The sequence below is a fragment of the Apodemus sylvaticus genome, chromosome 5 (genome assembly GCF_947179515.1).
Source record: "Apodemus sylvaticus chromosome 5, mApoSyl1.1, whole genome shotgun sequence".
NCBI lineage: Eukaryota > Metazoa > Chordata > Mammalia > Rodentia > Muridae > Apodemus > Apodemus sylvaticus.
Genome location: NC_067476.1, coordinates 95,277,606 through 95,298,860, shown reverse-complemented (window position 1 = coordinate 95,298,860; position 21,255 = coordinate 95,277,606). Strand labels below are relative to the sequence as shown.

Sequence of the window (21,255 nt, the reverse complement as noted above, 5' to 3'; positions counted from 1 at the left end):
GGCTTGCTAGGGGTTCCCTTGGAGGAAGAGGAAGAGGAGGAAGAGGATACTTCCTGGACAGGAAAACTGTGTGCTCTGGTGTATAAAATCAAGGGTGCCCCCAAGCCTGAGAAGGAGCAACCACCAGAGGCAGAGGAGCCGTATCCTAGTAAGTGCACTGCCTTTCAATCACACTGCTCACAGCTCTCTGCTCCCTCATACTTAATCAAGGGAACTGCTTTTCTCCAATACACTGAAAGAAACATGGGGGTGTTTGAACTCAGAAGTAAACACAATGGCATCTTGTCATCATAGTTGGTAGTCAGTGTTACAGTTTTTTGTTTTGCTTTGTTTTGTTTTGTTTTATTTTCCTCTGCCTTCCTGTGATTCTAGGAATTCACTTTTGCAATTTTCCTGAAAAAAAGATCAGTTGTTCAGTGTCTGATCTTACTGTCTGTCTACTTAGACATCCTCTCATAGATCTTTCTTTCAACCTATAAGTGTTGTCAATATCTCTCACTTCTGATTACAGTTACTCAAGCAAGGAAAACTACTGAAATCAAATAAATTAAACAACAGTAAAACAGGACTTTTAGGTCTCTTTTTACTTTACTATGGAATTGAGATTGCAGCAGCCTGCAGTCTTTGACCCGTTTTTTAAGGATGTCAAGTATTGTCCCAATTCTGTCTTCTCTTCTTTACACAGTAGGTAACTTCAACCATTTTGACCCATGTTGAAAGAAGACCCCTGACTTGCTTGACTATCTCTAAATGAGTTAACATTCCCAGAGGCAGGTTGTCTGCATAGTATATGAAACCAGTCTGCTCCTTGCTACAGATTTGGTAAATTTATCATTTGTCTTAAGAAGAAAAAAAAAAGTCCCAGGTTTAATGCCATTGCTTTTTATCTTGTTCCCTATTCTTATCTATCTTGGAACACGCTTTCAGATCATCTACAAGATAAGTAGACTGTCAAGATATGATAGGTGTATCTGGAAGCACCACTTTGGGGGTTCATACACCCTATTGCCCTTATATTAACCTTTCATCTTTGTCAGACTGTCTCTGAGGGGAATAGATTATTCCAATTTATCAGTGGAAGCTTGGAAGCGTCTGAGAGAGTATATAGTAACATGGCTCTGGCAATACTGGTCAGTCCTAGCCCATAACCATGCAAATATTTTGGCTTTGATAAACAGGTCATGTTCTGTCTTTTTGAATAGAATACGTATACCTGATGGGCCTGTCACTTAAAACCGCACATATTCCACCATGCTGCCTCTCTCTCATCTGTGGAATTATAAGTCATCTAAGTTTTGTGCCCTGAATGTTTTAAGATCCAAGAAATAAAGAAAATGTTTGATCAGTTTAATCAACTTAAAAGGTGGCATAGGTTCAGTGGACTGTCTATCTTGATCTTTAATTTCATTAGCTGCCATAGCTTCACTATTAAGCACTTCCTGTTCTCTTACTTCCTCTATCTTTTGTCTCTAAAGCATTTGTAATATCATAGCTAATTTTTCTTGTTGTAGAGCTATTTTTTCAGCCTTTTTTTGAAAGGACATGTATAAAAATTACAATTGAAAGTAGGGAGGGGTTCACCCTGGTGATCACAATTGCAGTAACTACTACAATGGCTTTGTCAAATAATGCTTCTATCCCCTCAACTCCTACCCTTGGTTTTATTAGATCTGAATGAACATCCGAAATGGAGTTTGCCAATTTCTAATGTAGAAAAAGTCTGTCTATATAATTAAACTCGTCTTTTGGGGTGGCTTACTGTGATTCACTGTCTCAGAGGTTCCTCTGCCATTCCTTGCTCTGGGCTTGAGGCTCCTGCCACTTCCGAGTCTCCCAAGTCTCTCTGGGCGTCCAGCCAGACTTGAAGAACTGATACTTCCTGTGAAGACTATCCCAGGTAAATTTCTTCTGAATGGCTTTCTATCAGATATCACTTGTCCTCTGCAACATTTCTATCAAATGTCCTCTGCTATCCAAATCATTGGTGGGCTTTCTCCTTCTCCAATCACATTGGGCACCAGATCTAAAAGCAGCTTTTATTTTTCAGATGTACTTGTCATCTCAGATGCTCACTGCTAAATAAGCTCACCCCTTCCTAGCTCTTTCTAGTCTCTGACTGGGTGGCTCAACTCAGAGGTTCTGGCTTGAACTTCTCTCCAAGCTTACTGGTTCAATCTGGATTCTCTGGGCTTCTCACTGAATTGCTCTTCTTGGCCTCAAACTAACTCTGGCAATTTGTTCTAATCTTCTGGCTCTTTCTTATTCTCTGGGTTCAACTGCCTCTATTCAACTTATGATTGAGCTCAACTCCATTGCACTGCACTCGCTGCACTGACTCCCAACTCAACTGAAAAACTCACTGCACTCCACTGCATTGCCTGTACTTAGCTGAACTGCACTCACTGAACTGCCCTCTCTTTCCTGTGTTGTACCTGTGAGAGTTGGGCATATACTATCTATGACTTATTTTGGCAGTTTTTTTCTCTGATTCATTACTTTGCCCGTCAATTTGAAACGTGGCTGATTCCAGCCAGATTACATAGTAGGTCTTTGGATGCAATCCCTTGCCAGGATAGCCATGTTGCTGAATTAAAATGTTCCTTTACTAGAGGCAGTTGTAAAAATGGTTAAAATCCTATAAATTAGTGATAACTTGTCTATGTTATTACTTATGTGATTTATCTTGACAAAAAGAATTTAGGTGATTATAGTGAATTTATCAAATACGTCCACATATACTAGATTCTAATGTTGCTAATGATGTTAGCTTTCTTCATTTCTTCATTACTCAATTGAGGGAAATAGGACTCAAAAGAATCAAGGGATACCAGTTCAATCATTCTCCTTTCTTTCTTGGATCCAGAAAATTTGCCTGGCCACTGATTAACTGAGATAATTGAGTTAAGTGAAGCTATGACTTCACTTCAGGTCTTCTCTTCTATAGTGCCATGCTGTTTCCTATACCTGAAGAGATTAATAACTGCTGTGAGTTATCATTTGCAATGAAAGCCAGAGCCCAATAGCATGCAGAATTTTAACACTTAAAAGTCAGTGATGGCAAAGATTTGGACTGGAAGCTGTCAGGTAAGGTGGTGGTAACCTCTCTCTGAAATTTGCTTTTATGAGCAGTTGGTGTGGATCAGATGGTCTCAGGAAAGAGAGCAACACTGCTCTGAAACTCATTTGAATGCTGCTAAGTAGCTCTGTGTTAAAGAGATTTGCTTAAATTAGCTACAAGCCATGGCATCAATGAAAACCTTTACAGTATTATCAAAGAGCTATATGATAATGAAATGATATAGCAATAGCCCATCATACCAGGTCATATTTTTATGTCTCTGTCTAGCACATTCATAAAAGAGCTAAGCATGCTAAGACTGGACTGCAAGCTGCCGCTACAAACAGAATTTCTTTAAATATAAATGTGTAGCTGTAGCAACTGAGTTATTTCTCCAGAAGAGATGAAGCAGCTGTTTCTCTTGAATTCTAAAGTTAAGAAAATGAAGATCAGCTGTTAGATTTTACAGATGAAATGTGATGTACCTATGCCTTCTCTATGGGAGATGATTTTCTTCATCTTCTCTGTAAAAAGAAATTCCCCAAAGATATTTAGTCTCTCAAGCAATGCAAGCAAAGGAGACAGGGCCCCCTGCTGACATGAGAGACCTTGTGCTGACCCTCTGTAATACAGCAGTAGAGAGCAGTGTTACAAACTAGATGTAGGAGTGAATCTGTCTATAGGAGGTATGATGCTGTCTGTTCGCAGCCTGCGCTGTTTGCACAAACACTGCCTCCCTCTCACAGAGCTGAGCTGGCATTCTTATCCCCAGGACTCGCTTGCTTTCCTCTGCCACTCCTCTGAGAAAGCCCAGACCAGAGGAGTCCCTAGAGATGACTACAAATCCATCAAGTCCCAAAGCTGCTACTTGGGGAAGCATTTGCCTTGTCACTGAATGGTATAACAGCTCTAAACCAAAATTCCCTCCAATTGAGTGCTACAGCTTATTTAAGAATACTCCTGGGCAGAGAACGGGTTCTGTACAACCAGAGTAAGGCCTGGGCTCTGGTACAAATGAATGAATATCAAGTGGAATCACTACACCAATGAGGGTGGCTGCATGGATTTAGAATTTAGAAATTTAGAAAATACATCTAATGATGACCCGGGCAATATCATTAGTCTTCCTTTCTAAAATTTCTAAGTTCCTTAAGACAGATGGGCACATACACACACTAGAAAGACAGACAGACAGACAGAAACAGAGACACAGACAGCATGGAGAGAGTGGTCCCTCCTCCATGAAGTTTTCTAACCTTGCTCCCCTCCCTCCTGCCTCAGCATGCCATATAATGTCTCATTGGAGCTTAAGTGACTTCTCTCCTTCTGTGGAGGTTTTATTTACCTCTCCCTACTGGGTCTTAATGTGAGGATTTTTTTTATATTCATTCCATTGACCTAAAATTTTTAACCTATAATTGCAAATTATTCACTTTAAGGTTCACAAACATGGAAAGTGGAGCCTTGAATATAAAAGTGAAATTAGGTCTAGATAAATTACTCTTACAGTAATGAGGTTGGATTATGATAATAAAGTTCAAATAAAAATACAATTCATGGCCTGAGGAAGGGTTGGAAAAGTGTTGCAAGAATGTGAACAAGCACATAAAATAGGAAAGAAAAGATTGTGTTGACAACACTGTGCAAGAATTCCAAAAGACAGAACAGTTCAGGCTGAATCCAGGCGTGACAACAAGTTAGGGTGGGCTGGAGTCTATGGGGATCCCATATCCAAATGGGATGCGGTGGGGATATAAACACTGTGCCTAAAAGGACTGCCAATAAAACCCAGCTCACCAGTACATTTGCTGTACAAGGCTTGGCCCGGGAATTGCATAGATGAGGGGCTTGGTGTGTATGTGATATCCGCATTACCCTGTGCCTTGTCTTAAGCCCCTCTGTAAATACTATTGATTCTCATATAAGCAAACACTCTTATTCCTATTTTATAATTAAACTAAAGACAAATAACTTACCCAAACTATATTTTGGTGGCATTGATCTAAGACATTGATATTCCTATATGTATTGTTTATATAAAAGTACTATGTCCCCTGTAAGCAGTGATTGTGTATAGGTTTGTAGGCCTGCATCTGCCCCACCACAGGGCCCAGTCACTTGAGGAGGCAGAACACAGGGAGTTTGCACTTACCCCATGCCTCAGGAGGCCCCAAGGCACTGGGAGCTTCTGCTAGTCCCAGTGGGGATGATTATCCTTACTTGGGTAGAGGCAGGCTTGATGGTAGTTAGAGCTGGGAGTGCAGAGAGGCCTTCTATGAGAGATTAAGCTTTGACTCTGTAGATGAAGGCCTTTTTCATGACTCCCCATAGCAGATCTTGATTTAAAAAAAAAAAAAAAGCAGTCCATGCTTCTAAAAAGTTTATTGTCATGGCAGAAAATGTAAAACCATACTCCACGTCTCAGGGTGGGCCTGAGATTAAATGCCTTTTGAAGGGAGGAATGTATTAGAAGAGAAACTGGTTGGCTAAGCCCTGGGCCTCTAGGTACCTCATTAGCATGAACCTACATAACACATTTCTTTTATGTGAGAAGGATGACGCGTGTTCCAAGTCAGGGGTCTGGCAGGGAGCTGGGAGTCACCTAAGCCTCAGGTGCGCGCCCACCAAGTCTCCGGGTCTCGGCCTGTTCTACCTTACCAAACTTCCTGGCATGTTTTCATGTCCCACAATTGTGAAAGTTTCTTTTTTAAATTTATTTTTATTTCACATGCATTGGTGTTTTACCTGCCTGTGTGAGGGTGTTGAATTCTCTGGAACTAGAGTTCCAGACAGCTGTGAGCTGCCCTGTGGGTGCTAGAAATCAAACCCAGGCTCTCTGAAAGATCAGGCAGTGCTCTTAGCCACTGAGCCATCTATCCTTATGTTTCTTATATATCATTAGTTTGCTCAATAGTAGTGAAATGGTTCTGATGTACAAGGACTCGAGAGTTAAACAACCTAGTCTTACCTTCTTGCTTTGCTTCACTTCTGTAAGGTTAAATGCAAGATGGCTCTGTGTTTCAGTTTTCCTGCCTGTAAAATGAATAGAGAGCAAATACCTCATTGGGTCATTATAAGGATTGGATATTTGCAAAGCATATTTGGCACAGTGTTTAATTTTAAATATTTGGTGATTACCCCCTCCCCATATTTCAGGCACTGTTTGAGGCACCAGTAAAATATGTTTAAGAAAAATAATCTTTCAATCAAGGATTTCACCCATCTCTGCTACAGGGAGACATTGGAACCAAGAAGACAGAAATTCTCTGGGAGATATAACTTAAATAAGGACTGTGGCAGACAGTTAAGATGCCTCAGATGATATCAACAGGCCACTTGCAAATATGGAATATACAAATATGATGTTAAATGTGCTGAAGAATGCTGGTTACGGATGGGATTAAAGATGTTGCCCAGCTAAGCTTCAGTCAGGAAATAGGGACTATTAGAACCAGAGTGATCACAATAGTCCGTAAAAGGGAAAGAGGATGGTAAAGAGAATCAGAGAGGCACAGAGCTGAGAAAGATACAGGGTCAAACTTGACTATATTGCTCCCTTTCAGTGCCTTATAGCCACAGATACAAACCAGGGCCTCTGGGGCTCAGGTAAGCAATGTGGGCCCTCTATTTGTGTAATCTGTATTTAAAACTGAAGAAGAAATTCTTACATATACTGAGCGAGTCCTTCATATCTGGCACTGTCTTAGAGACTGTATATGTCAGCGTTCTTGACTTTTTCCACCCAGCGAGCCACCAAACTCAGTGAGCTCCTGCTCCCTGTTTATATCATGTTATATATATATATATATATATGTTATATCAAGTATTTAGGCCTGAGTAAAGATGGCAGGCTCACATTGCCGTTCATAGCTCTGTCTTAGCTTCATCTCACGTGTTTCCCCATGTTTTAGTCACTATTCCATTTCTGTGATGAGACACCATGATTGGAGAAACTTAGGAAAGCAAACATTTAACTGGGGACTGCTTAGTTTCACAAGGTCAGTCCACTACCATCATGGCAGTAGTATGGTAGCAGGCAGGCAGGCAGGCATGGCACTGGAGCAGTAGCGTCTGGAGACAGTGATAGACTGGGTCTGGCATGGGCTTTTGAAACTTAAAGCCCACTCCCAGTTGCATCCCTTCCTCCAACAAGCCCACACTTAATTCTTCTCAAGACAGTTCCACCAACAAATGACCACATATTCAAATGCCTGAGCCTCTTGGGTGGGGGAGGGGCGTTCCCATTCACTTTCTCTCACCCCAATCAGATCAGCGAACACTCTCTGTCCCTTCTGTGCTCTTTTCTCTGTCACATCACCATCAGTCATGCAGTTGCCTGTACATTTTGAGAAAGTGATTATGAGGCTGGATGACTGATCTCAAAAACAACAGGCTAATTATCTCTTTATGATGGATGGGACCCCAGGGAGCCATAGAGCAGAATGCAGCTAGGACAGTGGAATGCAGTTCCACCGGTGGCTTGTATAGTATTGCTGCTTGTATCCAGGTGGTGAAGAAAAAAAAAAGGGGGGGGGGGTAAGCAGGCTTGTTTCTAACCATACTATGAGGCTCTGACCAAGGTAGAAAGCCATGTAGAGGTCAAAGACCTGAACCTAGAACCCCTGGGAAAATGTTGGTGTGGTGATGTATGCTTATAATCTCATCCCCCTGGTGAGGCAGAGATAGACTGATGTCCAGTGCTACTTGTCCACACATCCTGGCCTACTTGACTAGCTACAGGCCAGTGAAAGACCCTGTCTCAAGAAACAAGGTAAATAATACCCAGGGTTGACTTCTGGCCTCTACCGACATGATTACATATATTCACACACTCTTGTACATACACATGTACCTCCACACAAAAACTCATGCATATATACAAGCACACATAGATGCACTATAAAACAAAGGGAGGGGAATTTAGAGACAGATTTAGCAGATAGGTTCAGTAGCCAGATGACTGTGCACAGTCTGCCCTGAAAGCTAGGCTCCATGGTAGCCAGGCTAGTGTGACTCAGTTGTAGAGTCCGTAGTCTGTTATACACAGTCAAAAACCTCCACATCCCATCCTTAACTCTCATTCCCTTGGGTGTCTTAGCAGACCTACTATTTACAAAAACCCACTTCTGATCAAGAAATTGAAATGTTCTTTACTTAAACAAAGTAAAGGGAAGATTAAGCTGTAAGGGCCATGATGATTTGGTCACTGCCACATCTGTCCTTTCTGTTCTTAGGTGATGTTTATGAGGACTGAATGCTAATTCAGGTGTAGGACTTAATACATTGCTGGACATGCAGGAAATGTGAGCTAACATGTGGCTAGTATCATTGCAACAAGAAGTGTGAACACTGGCAAGGAGCTGAAGGTCTTGCCCTATTTCTAGGCTAGAGAAGCCAGAACAAACAAAAGCAAGTGTGTATATCCCAAACACATGGAGATCTGGGGCATGTGGTGATGCTGTGAGCTCTCAGCCAACCTCACAGCACCAATAGATGTTCTTTATGACCCAGTAACACACATTAGACACAGTAGTTACCCAAGAACAATGTTCCAGGGTCTTACAGGCTTTTGCTTTCATTTCAGACCACCTTGAAGTGCCATTCCCAGTGATATCCCCCAAAATCTGTGGTCTTGTTAAATAAGAAAAATGGGTCCCCAACTGAAGATCTTGAGCCAGAGAAACATTAGAGAAGCACAGAGAAATTGGCCTGATTAATTTACCTAAAGTGGAGTCCTTGATGTCCATGGATTTAACTTGCCCTGATGTTTTCCATTGCTAAGCAGTAGTTACTTGACCATTTGGTAAGTTTGACCTGAAGAAGCTGCAAGACTGGAAAACACTAGGATAAGAGGTCAAAGACCTGAACTTGATCCCTAGACCCCTTAGGAAAATGTTGATATGGTGATGTGTGCTTATAATCTCATTCCTGGTGATCACTGTAACCTGTAACATAGGTTACAGGGGTGTAAACCTTGGTAGTTGAATAGAGAATGTGTGACCATGCCATGCAACCTCTGACAGACAGTTTCCTCTCCACAAGCAATCAGGACAATCATCACAAAGACCATGCAGTTCCCAGAGCTCAACTCCCTCACTAGGTGATTAGTGGTGTGCACTGACGCTTTGATAATGGCCACTTACTGGTATCAGGAACCGCCTGAATTTTGAGATTTTGTTTTATTTCTTCAATCTTAGGTTATACTCGTAGGAAAAGCAAGCTGAATAACATTGAAATTGGACACTAAAAGTGGTAGTAAAATCTTGCTGCCTACCCATTTAGCCCAGTGAAGCTACAGTCTTTCATTTGCTGCTTGAATAAATTATTACCACTCTTCCAAGAGCACAGCATGTCTCATAGCCATATACTTTCAGATGCAGACAGAGACACAGAGAGGTGGATGACTTGTCTGAGGACACACAGCTGGCCCTGCCCAGTGCTTTTACTATACTGCCACATTCAAGAGGAATTTTATAGGGTGATTTTATTTTATTGGTAAAGAAAATGAGGCTCTAAGAAAGCAATCTGACCAAGAGTGTCAGGAAAAGAACTAAAGCTTTATAGGTTTCAGGATTTTACATCTGAATCTATTTCATGACTTATTAAGAGAGTGTCTAGACAGTAGGCATAATGTAAGTTTAAGGTACTAATAAAATATCTATTTTTCTGAGTGTTATGAAGGTAACTAACTCAAGGTAATAAAGTACAAGGAAAGATTCTAGCAGCCTGAGGCATCACCATTTACCAACTGTAATGTTAGGTAAATTCTTAGCCTCCCTACATTTGTTTTCTTTGTAAAAGGAAAGTAGCAAAGAAGGATTTGGTAAAATAGTGCTGACTTTAATATTCTTCGGAGGGGATTGGTTTTTTTGGCTTTTTGGTTTGTTTGTTTGTTTGGTTGGTTGGTTGGTTGGTTGGTTTTTTTTGAGACAGGGTTTCTCTGTGCAGCCCTGGCTGTCCTGGAACTCACTCTGTAGATCAGGCTGGCTTCAAACTCAGAAATCCACCTGCCTCTGCCTCCCAAGTGCTTGGATTAAAGGCGTGCACCAGCTGACTTTAATATTCTGACCACAAACCTACCAACACCTAAACAGCACAGACTTACTATCGTACAGTTTCAGAGGTGATTAAAAACTGAAGTGACCGAGCCTGATTGCCCTCCTAGAGGGTCAGTTCTTGCCCTTTGTTCTTCTAGAGGACCACTGCCTTCTTTGGGCAGAGAACAGCCCCACTAGGACCCCAGTCATTCTTTGCTGATTCTCTTGCCTCTTCTCTCAAAGACTCTTGGGATGAAATAAGCCCCCAAGTCGTCCACAGTAATCCCTCTGGCTCAGAATCTCTCAGCGTTATCTGCAGAGTCCTTTTTGCCCTGTGAGGTAACACAGCTTCTGCAGACTGGGATATGGAGATCTTTTAGAAGATGGGGATCCACTGTTCAATCTAAGAACAGTAGGAAAACAGCATAGTTCAAAAATGCAGTTACTACAACCATGGCAGCCTCTTAAGCTGGGGGCCTAACAGAGTCTGTTAGCAAGCCCTGTTATAGTAAATCACCAACTCCTATGTTTTTTTTTTTCTTAATTGAAAATAGTTTTTTTAACACAATATACTTTTGATTTTAGTTTCCCCTTCCCAGATCCTCTTAATTCCTCTCTGCTTTCCCAGCCAATCAGATCCTTCCTCTTTCTTTCCCCTCTTAGAATACAAACAGGTAACCTACACTTGGAAATTATCCATACCTGTTCACTCCTCTGACTATCTATAGCATACCACGGGCTAACTTTCAATCAACTAGAATTTTAAAATAGGTTCACATTGTTTAAATACACATAATTTTCTATTCCATTGTACTGTGAACATTATAAATTGCTTTCTGAGTTTAACTTCAGTACAGTGTAGTATTGTTTATTCCTTCTCCTCAATGTAATTGAAATTTGTTTCTCCCAAGCTGTCCCAGATTTAAGAATAGTCTCAGAAATTTAACAGTACAGGTATGGGATTTGCTTTTCCAGTGGCCATCATATACCCTTTGATAAGAAAGAAGCATTTAGTTCACTGAGTGATGACCATTTGGCTTGTGATCTAAATTTGGAGAGAAAAGAAAAACTATATCCAGAAAAGTATTTGAAAGTTCTAGACTCCTGCAGTTTTGAGATGGAAACCTGCACTGTAAGAGCAAATGACCTTTTTTTGTGGTAGTTGGCATTTGACTACTTAAAGAAGAGGTCTTGTGATGATGGTAGATGACAGGTGATTTTTCCTGTAAGGGTCACATGTGGACAGCTTAGAGTTCTGAAATCAAAGAAACAGGTTCTAAAATGAATGGTGGGGCACAGTAAAGGACTGAATCAGACACTCCCAAATGGATGTCCTAAATCAAGCTCTGATAGGAAGACACTCTTTCTTTTGCAGAACATAGGACTAGCACAAAAGTCAGTAGAGAAACTATTGTCTTCGAAGATGTTCCCTAGAATATCAAGTCTTTCTAAGAAATACAGTACATCCAGCGTATTGCCATTCTGAGATAGCTTGAATAATCATTTTAAATGTGACACATCAATCATATATTTGAGGAAGTTGCCTATGTGTAATTACACTAATTGCAAAAATCAAATGTATTAGAATGTTAATAATAATAATCTCATCAGGAAAATCATAGTGCACAATTTACTTTGTTCCTTTTTTTTTTTTTTGACAGTTTGGTTTATTTTGCTCATCATGAAACACTGGCCTCTTAGTAATATATATCTTCATTTGCTTCTTCATTTCTTTCTTCTTGACATAAATAGTATCACTTTCTAAAAGTTACATGAGCTGAACCATTGGGGGCACCTGACAGCTCCTGCTGAGATGGATAGAAATATGAAGTCTTAACCACCTTTTATTTTATTTTTTTATTTTATTTTACATATTATTTTTTTAATTCTTAACAGTTTCATGCACATATACAGTGAGATATGATCATATCCACCCTACTTCCTTCTTCCACCTCTTCCCATATATCTCTCTAACATGCCCCCTACTAGCTTCACATCTTTTTTCTAAAGGTTTGTTTTATTTTATATTTTGTGTATGTGTGTGTCTTTGGGTAGGCATATGCACTTGAGTGACAGTGTTGACAGAAAGCCACTGATATCAGATACCCCTAAAGCTGGAGTTACAGGTGGTTCTGAGTCACCCAGCATGGATGCTAGGACCTGAGCTCAGGCCCTGTTCAAGAGCAGCAAGTGCTCTAAACCACTGAGACATCTCTCTGTACCCCCACCTCTTTTTTTAATTTCTTTTAAGATTTGTTTGTCTGTTGTTTGTGTTATTGATTTTGATAAGTCCACTTAGCACTGTCTGTATATGCATGGACATGGGGCCACCCACTGGAGCACAGGAGAATTACCATTAGGAACACTTTAGGAAAAATAAATAAATACTTCTCCCTCCTCCAGCAGCAATCATTTGGCAATGGGTCCTCATTAAAGGATGAGGTCTGGAGCACATCTCTCCAATCTATGCCAGAATTGTGGCTTGGTGGTTTAATCTAGTGCAAATAACACAGCTGTGTGAACTCATGAAGGTGATAGCCATGACATGTCTTGAAGACAGCATGTTTACACCCTTCTCATTCTCTAGTTCTTTCCTTCTTTATACCCATAGTAGAGGACAGGGTAGTTAATATAAATGTCCCACTCAGGGCTGAGCACTTAATCTCTTCTTCACTCTTTGTTCTTTATCATTTTGAACAACTATTCATTTCTGCATTAACTGCTACCCACTGCAAAGGGAGGCTTCTCTGACTCAGGCAGAGTAGTCCACGTCATGGGTATTAACAAATATTTAGAAGCAATTTGACAACATGACCAAATAACTTACATACATTTTTGAGTTTCCCCAGCTAGAGACCTATGGGCAATAATGGTGTTCTGAAATGATTTTACAGAGGCACCTAACACAGTCTTGGGCACCTAGAAAATCCCCATAAAATAGTATTTGGTTCAGAAGCTAATTTAAAAGTGATGCAACAGGAGGTCTCTTGGTTTTCAGCCAATGACAGGCAGAAACATGTCCATGACATATATCCTAGCTCCTGGAAGCTCACTGATGCTACAGTGACCTTCCAATGCTACAGAGTCAACCAAAGAAGGCCATGTAACCACTGAATAACACAGACTCTACCCCTCCCTTCTCTGAAGATGACTGGCCTTGAGCCCAAATTTAAGTCAAATTAAGGAGGCAACTTTCAGAGCCCTTCAAACTAATAGGGAACACTTTAGTGCCCTGTGAATAATGGTCAGAGCCCTTAACCTCCAGGATTCAATTCTCAAAATAATGACTCTTTAATCCTCAGTCTATTTCTCAATATGAGGAGTCTTGCTTTCATGAAGTCACTTTTAATCCACTCAAAGACAAGCAGAGAAATCTCTTTAAACTGTAGCTTTTCAGATGGAGACCTTGGCTCACTAGTCACACAGCCTGATGGAGTGGGGCTCACCCAAGCTGGAGAGAGAGCTTTGCTTTCAAGGGATGACAGCCTTTGATTTGTAAGAGATGTGGTCCATCCAGCAATGAGTGTCAAAGGTTTTTGGTCTTGGAGATTATTTATATTCACAGACACTACATAGGGTCTTAGAGCTCTAATTTAGGCTATTTATATATCAGTTTTTACTTATTTAGAAATTAAAATTGCAGTATTTTATAATATTGCTAATTCATTTAAAATAATTAAAATGTATAGCTACTCATTTAGTAATATATTGCCATGAAAAGCAACTAATTTTTCTTTGGAAAAGAACTATATGCTTTTATCTTTTTATAAATGTATTAACTGAAAGATAACAGAATTCTTGCATTTGACAAAAAACTTGGGAATTGCTTGAAATAAAAGTATAGTTGGGAAATGCTTAATAATTCTATAGCTTATTGGTAGAGTTGTGAAGTCTTTTCTAATCAATGAATAATTTTCAAAAATTAGTTGGTATATGCAAATTTAAACAAATTAGTTTTATACTTTAATAAATAATTGACAGTTGCTATAGAGGGAGTCACTTTACTTTAAGAGGATAGCACCTGGTACCTGACCACCATCCAGTGAAAACCCACACATACAAGACTGTATTGTCCGTCTAAATTGGACTTAATGGGCTTTTTAAAAGAGACAGCATACAAAGGTGGGCAAGAAAGGGTGGGATATGGAGCTAGAAGAATAAGAAGAGAGGGCAAATAAAATCAAAGCACACCATACAAAATACTAAGCTGAAAAAGAAGCCCACTGGAATAGCTTGCTTGTGGGTTGGCACTAGTACAATTTTTCTATAGCTGCATGCATTGTTCTAGGGAAATCATTATTTCCTTGAATAATGCAGTTACCAGCTGTTGACACGGTTCATTATAAATATTTTCAAAGCACATTTGCTAATATCAATAATTTAATCAGGGGATCTTTAAGTGTTGAGAAGTTGTCAGAGCTCACAGTGGCAGATAAATGTTTGCCAGAACTCTTGGTTTCACTTGAAATTCTAATTTCTTTATTGACAATAAATACAATCATTTATATCGAATTGTTTATTTCTTTCTTTTTGGAAAAAATATCAGTTATTCAATACTAACTAGTCACAGGTTATTTCTCTCCTCCTTTAAAATGGCATTCCATCAGACAAGAGACTAGTTTAGCTGGCAACTCAATTACATACATGTGCTTTTCCTCAAGGGAAAAAAACACTTAGTGCTGATGCACAGCTTTGTGCTTCTCACCATTTTGTTTATAGGGTTAAATGATATCACCTTGAGAGTTGTATTGATAAGATTATTCTTCATTCAAGACATTCCGATGTAAATTTGGCTATTTTCCCAGGAAAGTGACAATAAATCTTGCTGACTTTTTGTTCTAAGGTTCCAGCAATTTTTACCTATCATTTTTTTTCTTCTATCATCAGTGTCAATATCAATACAATTAAAACATCAAATAATAACTTTGAACCGTCATGTCCTTCACAACTGCCTAAAGAATTCTCAGTCCCCTAATCTGAAGATTAAAATTTCACAACTACCATTATTTATAGTATTAATTGTTAGTGTTTGTAAGTATGTTCCAGGCATCGTTTTGTACTGATTATTTTAAGTTTCATACATAAAGATACACAGAGGACCTAACACATTATGGAAATATAAATTTCTTCATCTATAAATTTTGTAATTGTTTTTTTGAGAATTTCATAAGTACTATTTTATATCTGTTCTACCTCTCCCTTTCCTGTCTCTAATTCCTCCTGTGTCCCGCCCTCCCTCTCAAATTTATGACCTCATTATCATCTTCATCATCATCATCTACTTATATATATATGTATATGTGACTACAACTTGCTGAGTCCATTTAGTGTTTCTTATATATAATATGTCTAGGGCTGACTACTTGGGGCTTGATATTATATCAGGGGCCTTGTCCCTAGAGCAAACTGAATCAATCTCTCTCTCTCTCTCTCTCTCTCTCTCTCTCTCTCTCTCTCTCTCTCTCTCTCTCTCTCCCTCTCTCTCTCTCTCTCTCTCTCTCTCTCTCTCTCTCTCTCTTTCTCTCTCCACAACTATTATCTGTAATCCTTCATCTAGTGGTAGAGCTCCATGAGGCTGCCCCTATCCATGTTGGCATGTCAACTGGTATTATTATCATTTAGGTCTTGTTTAGGCAACTATATTGTTGAGAGTTCATAGGTGCAGCTTTCCTATCATATAGGAATGACACTATTTACAACACATATCATTGTCCTTTGGCTCTTACAATCATTCTGCTCCCTCTTCTGCACTGTTTTCTGGGCTTTACGTATAGAGTTAGTTTTGTAGATGTATTGGTTAAGCCTGGGCACCCCACAGTCAGTGTTCTATGCATTTTGGCCAGTGGTAAACTTCTGTGATGCTACAAGTCCCCATTTTCTTTTGATGAAGGGTAAGAGCAACATTTATTTGTGAAAATAAAGTATTGAGAATGTATTTGTAAATTATACTGTTTAGGAAAGTGGCAGTAGTAGGCTTCTTCTAGGGTCCATGACCTCACTAGTATGAATAATCGGCCTTGTTTATACTACCAAGCATGAATTACCTTCTTTTGAGTGGGTCTTAAGTCCAATTACATGGCCGTTGTCTAACTCTAAAATATAAGTGCCATTATTACACCCTGTGGAATATCTTGTCATGCTGGCCATTGCTGTGGATCACAGGCTTTACAGCTGAGCAAGACTGTTGATTGCTTGCATAGCACTTTCTAGTACTGTAAGAACTGGTCTTCAGGGAAGAGACTTTGAGGTCAGCTCAAACTTCTGTCCCCCAAGTTCCATGTCCAAAGTGTGTGGTATCTTCACCAATAGGGTCTGTCTTCAAGTTTTGTGAGGTAACCAAGGGCAACCACCATAGCCTATGTAGTTTTGGGAGTCTCTTAGATTTCCTGATCAAAACCCCAAAGACATAAAGCCAGGTTGAGGGAATTATACTATTTATTTGGTTTCATGATTCTACAAACTTCCTGTTGCTGAAGAAGGAACCTTGAGCTGATGAGTGACTCCTCTCCATCATTGCTTCTCCTGTATGCCAAGGACTTTGATGCTGTGTGTTACCTCAGGGGAGGGTCTGGCCACTAATAATGAGAACTAAGATCATTTGTGCCATAATATGTGCTTTAAAGGAAGTAATATTTATAGGACTATGAAACATGTATCAGATGCAAGAGTTTCTGTGGTTTTGTATATTACTTCTGTTCTTACTCTCTTAACTAGAAGAAATAGGAACAGCTGCACCTGGAAAAACAGTTTCTTTTTTATTTTAATTTCTAAAAAATTATACAAAAAATATTTGTATCATATTCTTTTCTTTCCCTTAACTCCTTCTAGATCCTCCTTGTCTCCCTACCCAACCTCAAGTTCTTTCTATCTATCAAGCAAAAGAAAACAACAAAAGCAAAAAACGAAAACCAAAACAGATAAACAACTGAAAGAAAGAAAAGAAAATCAGTAAGACCAAGAAAACACAAAAACACTGCAACAATAATAACAAACACACACACACACACAAAGGATGAAATCCACTTTGTACTGACTAACTGCTCTGAGAATGGAGCCTGCCCTGGAATATGGTTGATATTTCTAGTGACATTCCATTGGAGAAACTAGTTTTCCCTTTCCCAGCAGGTATTAGTTGCAAAAAGTTTCTTGGTTATGGGTAGGACTTTGTGTCTACTTCCCCTTTGCAATGCTGGGGTTTTATTGGTTTGAACCTGTGTAGGTCTTATGAGTGTTGTTATGTGCATCAGCCCTGTTGTGTCTGAAAGATGCTGTTTTCATTGACTCTCCTATCATCTCTGGCTCTGATATCCTTTCTGCCTCCTCTTCCACATAGATTCCTAAGACTCGAGTGGAGGGACTTGATAGAAACAAAACAAACAAAACCATTCCACTTAAGGCTGAGTGTTTCAAAGTTCTTCACAATCTATTCATTTTCAGTTGGAGATCTCTCTGTTAATTACCAGCTGCTGCGAGAAGGTCTCTGATGAGGGATGAGTAAGGCACTGATCTATAGGTATAGCAAAATGCTTTTAGGAGTCATTTCATTGCTATTTTTCTTTAGCAGAATGAGAAGATAGGTTTCCCCCTAAGACCTGTGACCTATCTAGTCTCAGGTTCTTGAACACTTTAGCAGTGTTGGGTATGAGTTTCATCCCACAGAGTGTAACCTTAAATTCACTTAAAAAATGGCTGACTACTCTCATGACATTTGTACCACTATTACCCCAGGATATCTTACAGTCAAGTCTCAGGCTTTGCAGCTGACTGATGCTAATGGTTATTTTCCTCCTCTGCCTTCCAGTGCCATGAATGTGGGTTGGGAGGAGTAATAGTTCTACTTAGGCCCCAACTTAATTTCTCCAAGTTTGATGACATAAATATGTTGTGTCTTCAGCAATATGATCTTTCCATTGGATTATGGAGAGTAAATAACAGCCTTAGTAATAGTCTGTGATGTTGTGGAGAGAAGAGTCTGTGGGACCTCTGTTGCCAATGATTGAACAGGGAAATAGTTTGTTAAGAAAATCCTAAGACAGCCCATTAGCAATTTGTCTCCCCACAGAAGGTATACATGCTAATAGGTATTAGTCATAAGTCCCTACTATATAAGACCTTTCTAAATTTTTGATAACTTTATACATGAATACTTATCTACATCACTCACTCTCTCCCTCCTCAAACTCTTTCTAACCCTCTCTCAAACATTCATGGTCTCTAATTATTATTATTTTACACATACACACATGCACACACATACATACTACTAAGTCCATTTATTGATACTCACATGTGCATGTATATGACCACTTGGTGTTTCTCTTTCTGCAGGCATAGACCATCTAAAGCTTTTTATCTAAGGGTGGGACAGTTTGGAATTTCCTTTATCCACAGTGGCATACCACCTGGTGTTGTGATTACGCTGGTCTTATACAGGCAACCTTGTTGTTGAGATTTCATCGTTGTATTTTCCCAGTTGTGCCTAGGATGTGCTATTAAGCAACAAGTATCCTGAACTTCTGACTCTTAAAATCTTTCCACCACCTCCTCTGTGGTATTCCCTGATCCTTAGGTGTAGGGGCAGCAAGATCTTTTAACTGTTCTCTCTAGCCTGTGTTGTTTTTTGTTTTTTGTTTTTGTTTTTGTTTTTGTTTTGTTTTGTTTTGTTTTTTGAGTTGTTTCAGGGTATGTCTCCTGCCTGAACCTGAAACACCCACCCACAGGGATGATAGGCACAGCAATAAACTAAATTAATCCTTTACATCTAGATCATTTAGAGCTTTGGTGACTAAGTTCTATTTTTACAGCATATGGTAGAGCCAAGAGTGTATGTGGAGCAGACATCTGCTATGTATAGTGATGTGGAGTAGAAAAGTTAACTATTGGAAATCACACAGAGGCCAGAAAGCCTCCATCTTAGTGAACCCTAATCTTTTCTCTGGTGGATTCAATAACCTTCAATGTCCCCGTAGATCAAGTTTTATCATGTGGCCTCAATGAAGGATCTGGTACCATCCAGCCCTGCCAGGACTGTGGTGGTAGTGTGAGATTTAAACATTATGATTTTCAAGCAGCGTTTCTCTCCGCCATGTTGTGGAACCTTCTGGAACTGCACATGTGATGGGGGGGGGGAGGGTGAGAATCCCCTAACCAGCTGTTCTGGCATGCTCTCCTTTCATTCCTCAGATAAGCCTTTTGCTTCTAATATATTTCCAAAGCAAAGCCAGCCAGCATTCATCCCACTGCCAGGCCCTTAGCTGGTCTCACTTTAGCCGATTTGCCCGGTGCTTGTGGAACTGGGTATGAACACCAATAAAGCCTGAACTCGGTGTCATGGTAGTTTCACCCTCCATGCCTGTGAAGGTAATTCATGCTACAGCACCAGCCGATTCTTGTAAAAGATTCAGTACAAAGAAGCCATTTCTGTGTGTGCTGGTCAGCTCTCCAGCATCCAAGACTTCAAGCCTGAGACTGTCCTCACAGTTTAGTTCCATTCTTCTCCGAATGTATGTTATGTCCACAGCATCGAAATTATCTTTTATTCTTGACTTGTTAGCTCTATTCTTGACTTCAGTTAGTCTCTGCTGAAGGATGCCTCTAATATACTTAGAGACAGTAGCCATGACAATAAGTGTCAGTGTGTCATTTGTTTTACTCTAAAGAAGCACAGGACAATGTTTTGCTTTCACACCTTCACCCACCCAGAAACTCACTCTGCACTCTGCCTCCTGGTACTTGCAAATACCTCCATTGTAGCATTTATTGCATTGTATTATACAATAACAATAAAATTTTATCACAAAATAAAAATGTAAAGAACAGGCTTGTGAGCTCCCTGAAGGCAGGAACTGGGTCTTGTCCATTATTTGATTTTTAGTAGGAATACAAGCATTAATCAAATGAGAATAGCATTTTTAGTATATAATTGTGATATTTTTGCTGTGGCATGTTTATGTCTTGATAATATAATCTACTTGTATATATGCCATGCAAACCTTACAACCAGACAACCTTAAAATAAGAAAAATTTTAACCTGAACCAGCTGTTGATACATCTGTTAGTTGAAAAAGATATCTGCACTTCCTAACTTTGTCTGCACTGGGCATCAATGATTAGTGGTCTCTCCTAATCTCCTTCCAGCAACACTGAAGGAACTAGTTTCACAGACAATGATCCGCTGGGCCCAGGAGAACCAAATCCAGGATGCGGAGCTGGTGAGGATGATGTTCAACCTCCTCCGGAGACAGTATGACAGCATTGGGGAGTTGCTACAGGCTCTGAGGAAGACCTACACCATCAGCCAGGCCTCTGTGAATGACACCATCAACCTGCTGGCTGCCCTGGGCCAGATTCGGTCCCTGCTTAGTGTCCGGATGGGCAGAGAAGAGGAGCTTCTCATGATCAATGGGCTGGGGTAGGTTCGCTCAGCAGGTGCCCGTATCCAGAGAGGATCCTCTGTCCCTCCTTGCGGTGGTTCATCTTGTCACATGAACAGTAACATGAGATACCAGACTGTCTGTTGTTCAAGGGGAATGAACACTGTCAAAAGAAATGAAGAGAATTCATAGTGAATATGATAAAAAATAGCCTAAGTGGGGTCATGAAAAAAGATCTGAAGGAAAAGACAATATATTTAACTTGAGAGAGAAACAATTTGAGCTTTGGAGCCTTTGGCTGGCCTCTGAGCCTTTTGAGATGGTCCAAGCTGGCCCTCTTTTCCTAGTTGTAAGCTATAGAGTGATTTTTGTTAGTTCTGAGAAATGCCTTAACTTAAGTGACCCATAGATCTACCTCATACACCATGTTGTCAATTCGAGTGCCAGGCGGATTTCCTTGCTTTACAGAGCATACAGGAAAAAACATGTGCCAGAAAAGTTGCCTAGCCAAGCCACAATGCTACATGATTAAAATCAAAAGTGACAGTTCTCTTACCATCCCTGAGCTGGCAAACTACAGAAGCATCACTAAGGACCAGGAAAGTGCTTTGGATGAGTCTTGGGAGAGAAAAGATATGTGCATGTCTGCATTCCTTAAATTAATTTGCAAGAAAGGAAAATTCTAATAGAAATTAAGAGGGGGTAGAAACAGGAGGGAAATGGGCTGCAGAAATGGTCTCCCCTCCAGTCTGGTTCCAGGCAGGTGTTGGGTCTCGGCTTTTATTC

The 21,255-nt window shown here is 40.0% G+C and overlaps 1 protein-coding gene across 1 annotated transcript in view; it reads left to right on the top strand.

Moving 5' to 3' along the window:
* The window catches only part of Ryr3 (ryanodine receptor 3), a 410,215-nt gene that overhangs the window by 211,632 nt on the left and 177,328 nt on the right, over positions 1-21,255 (top strand). The window contains 2 exon segments of the mRNA XM_052181674.1: positions 11-148; positions 20,234-20,507. Coding sequence (XP_052037634.1) covers positions 11-148; positions 20,234-20,507 — 412 coding nt within the window.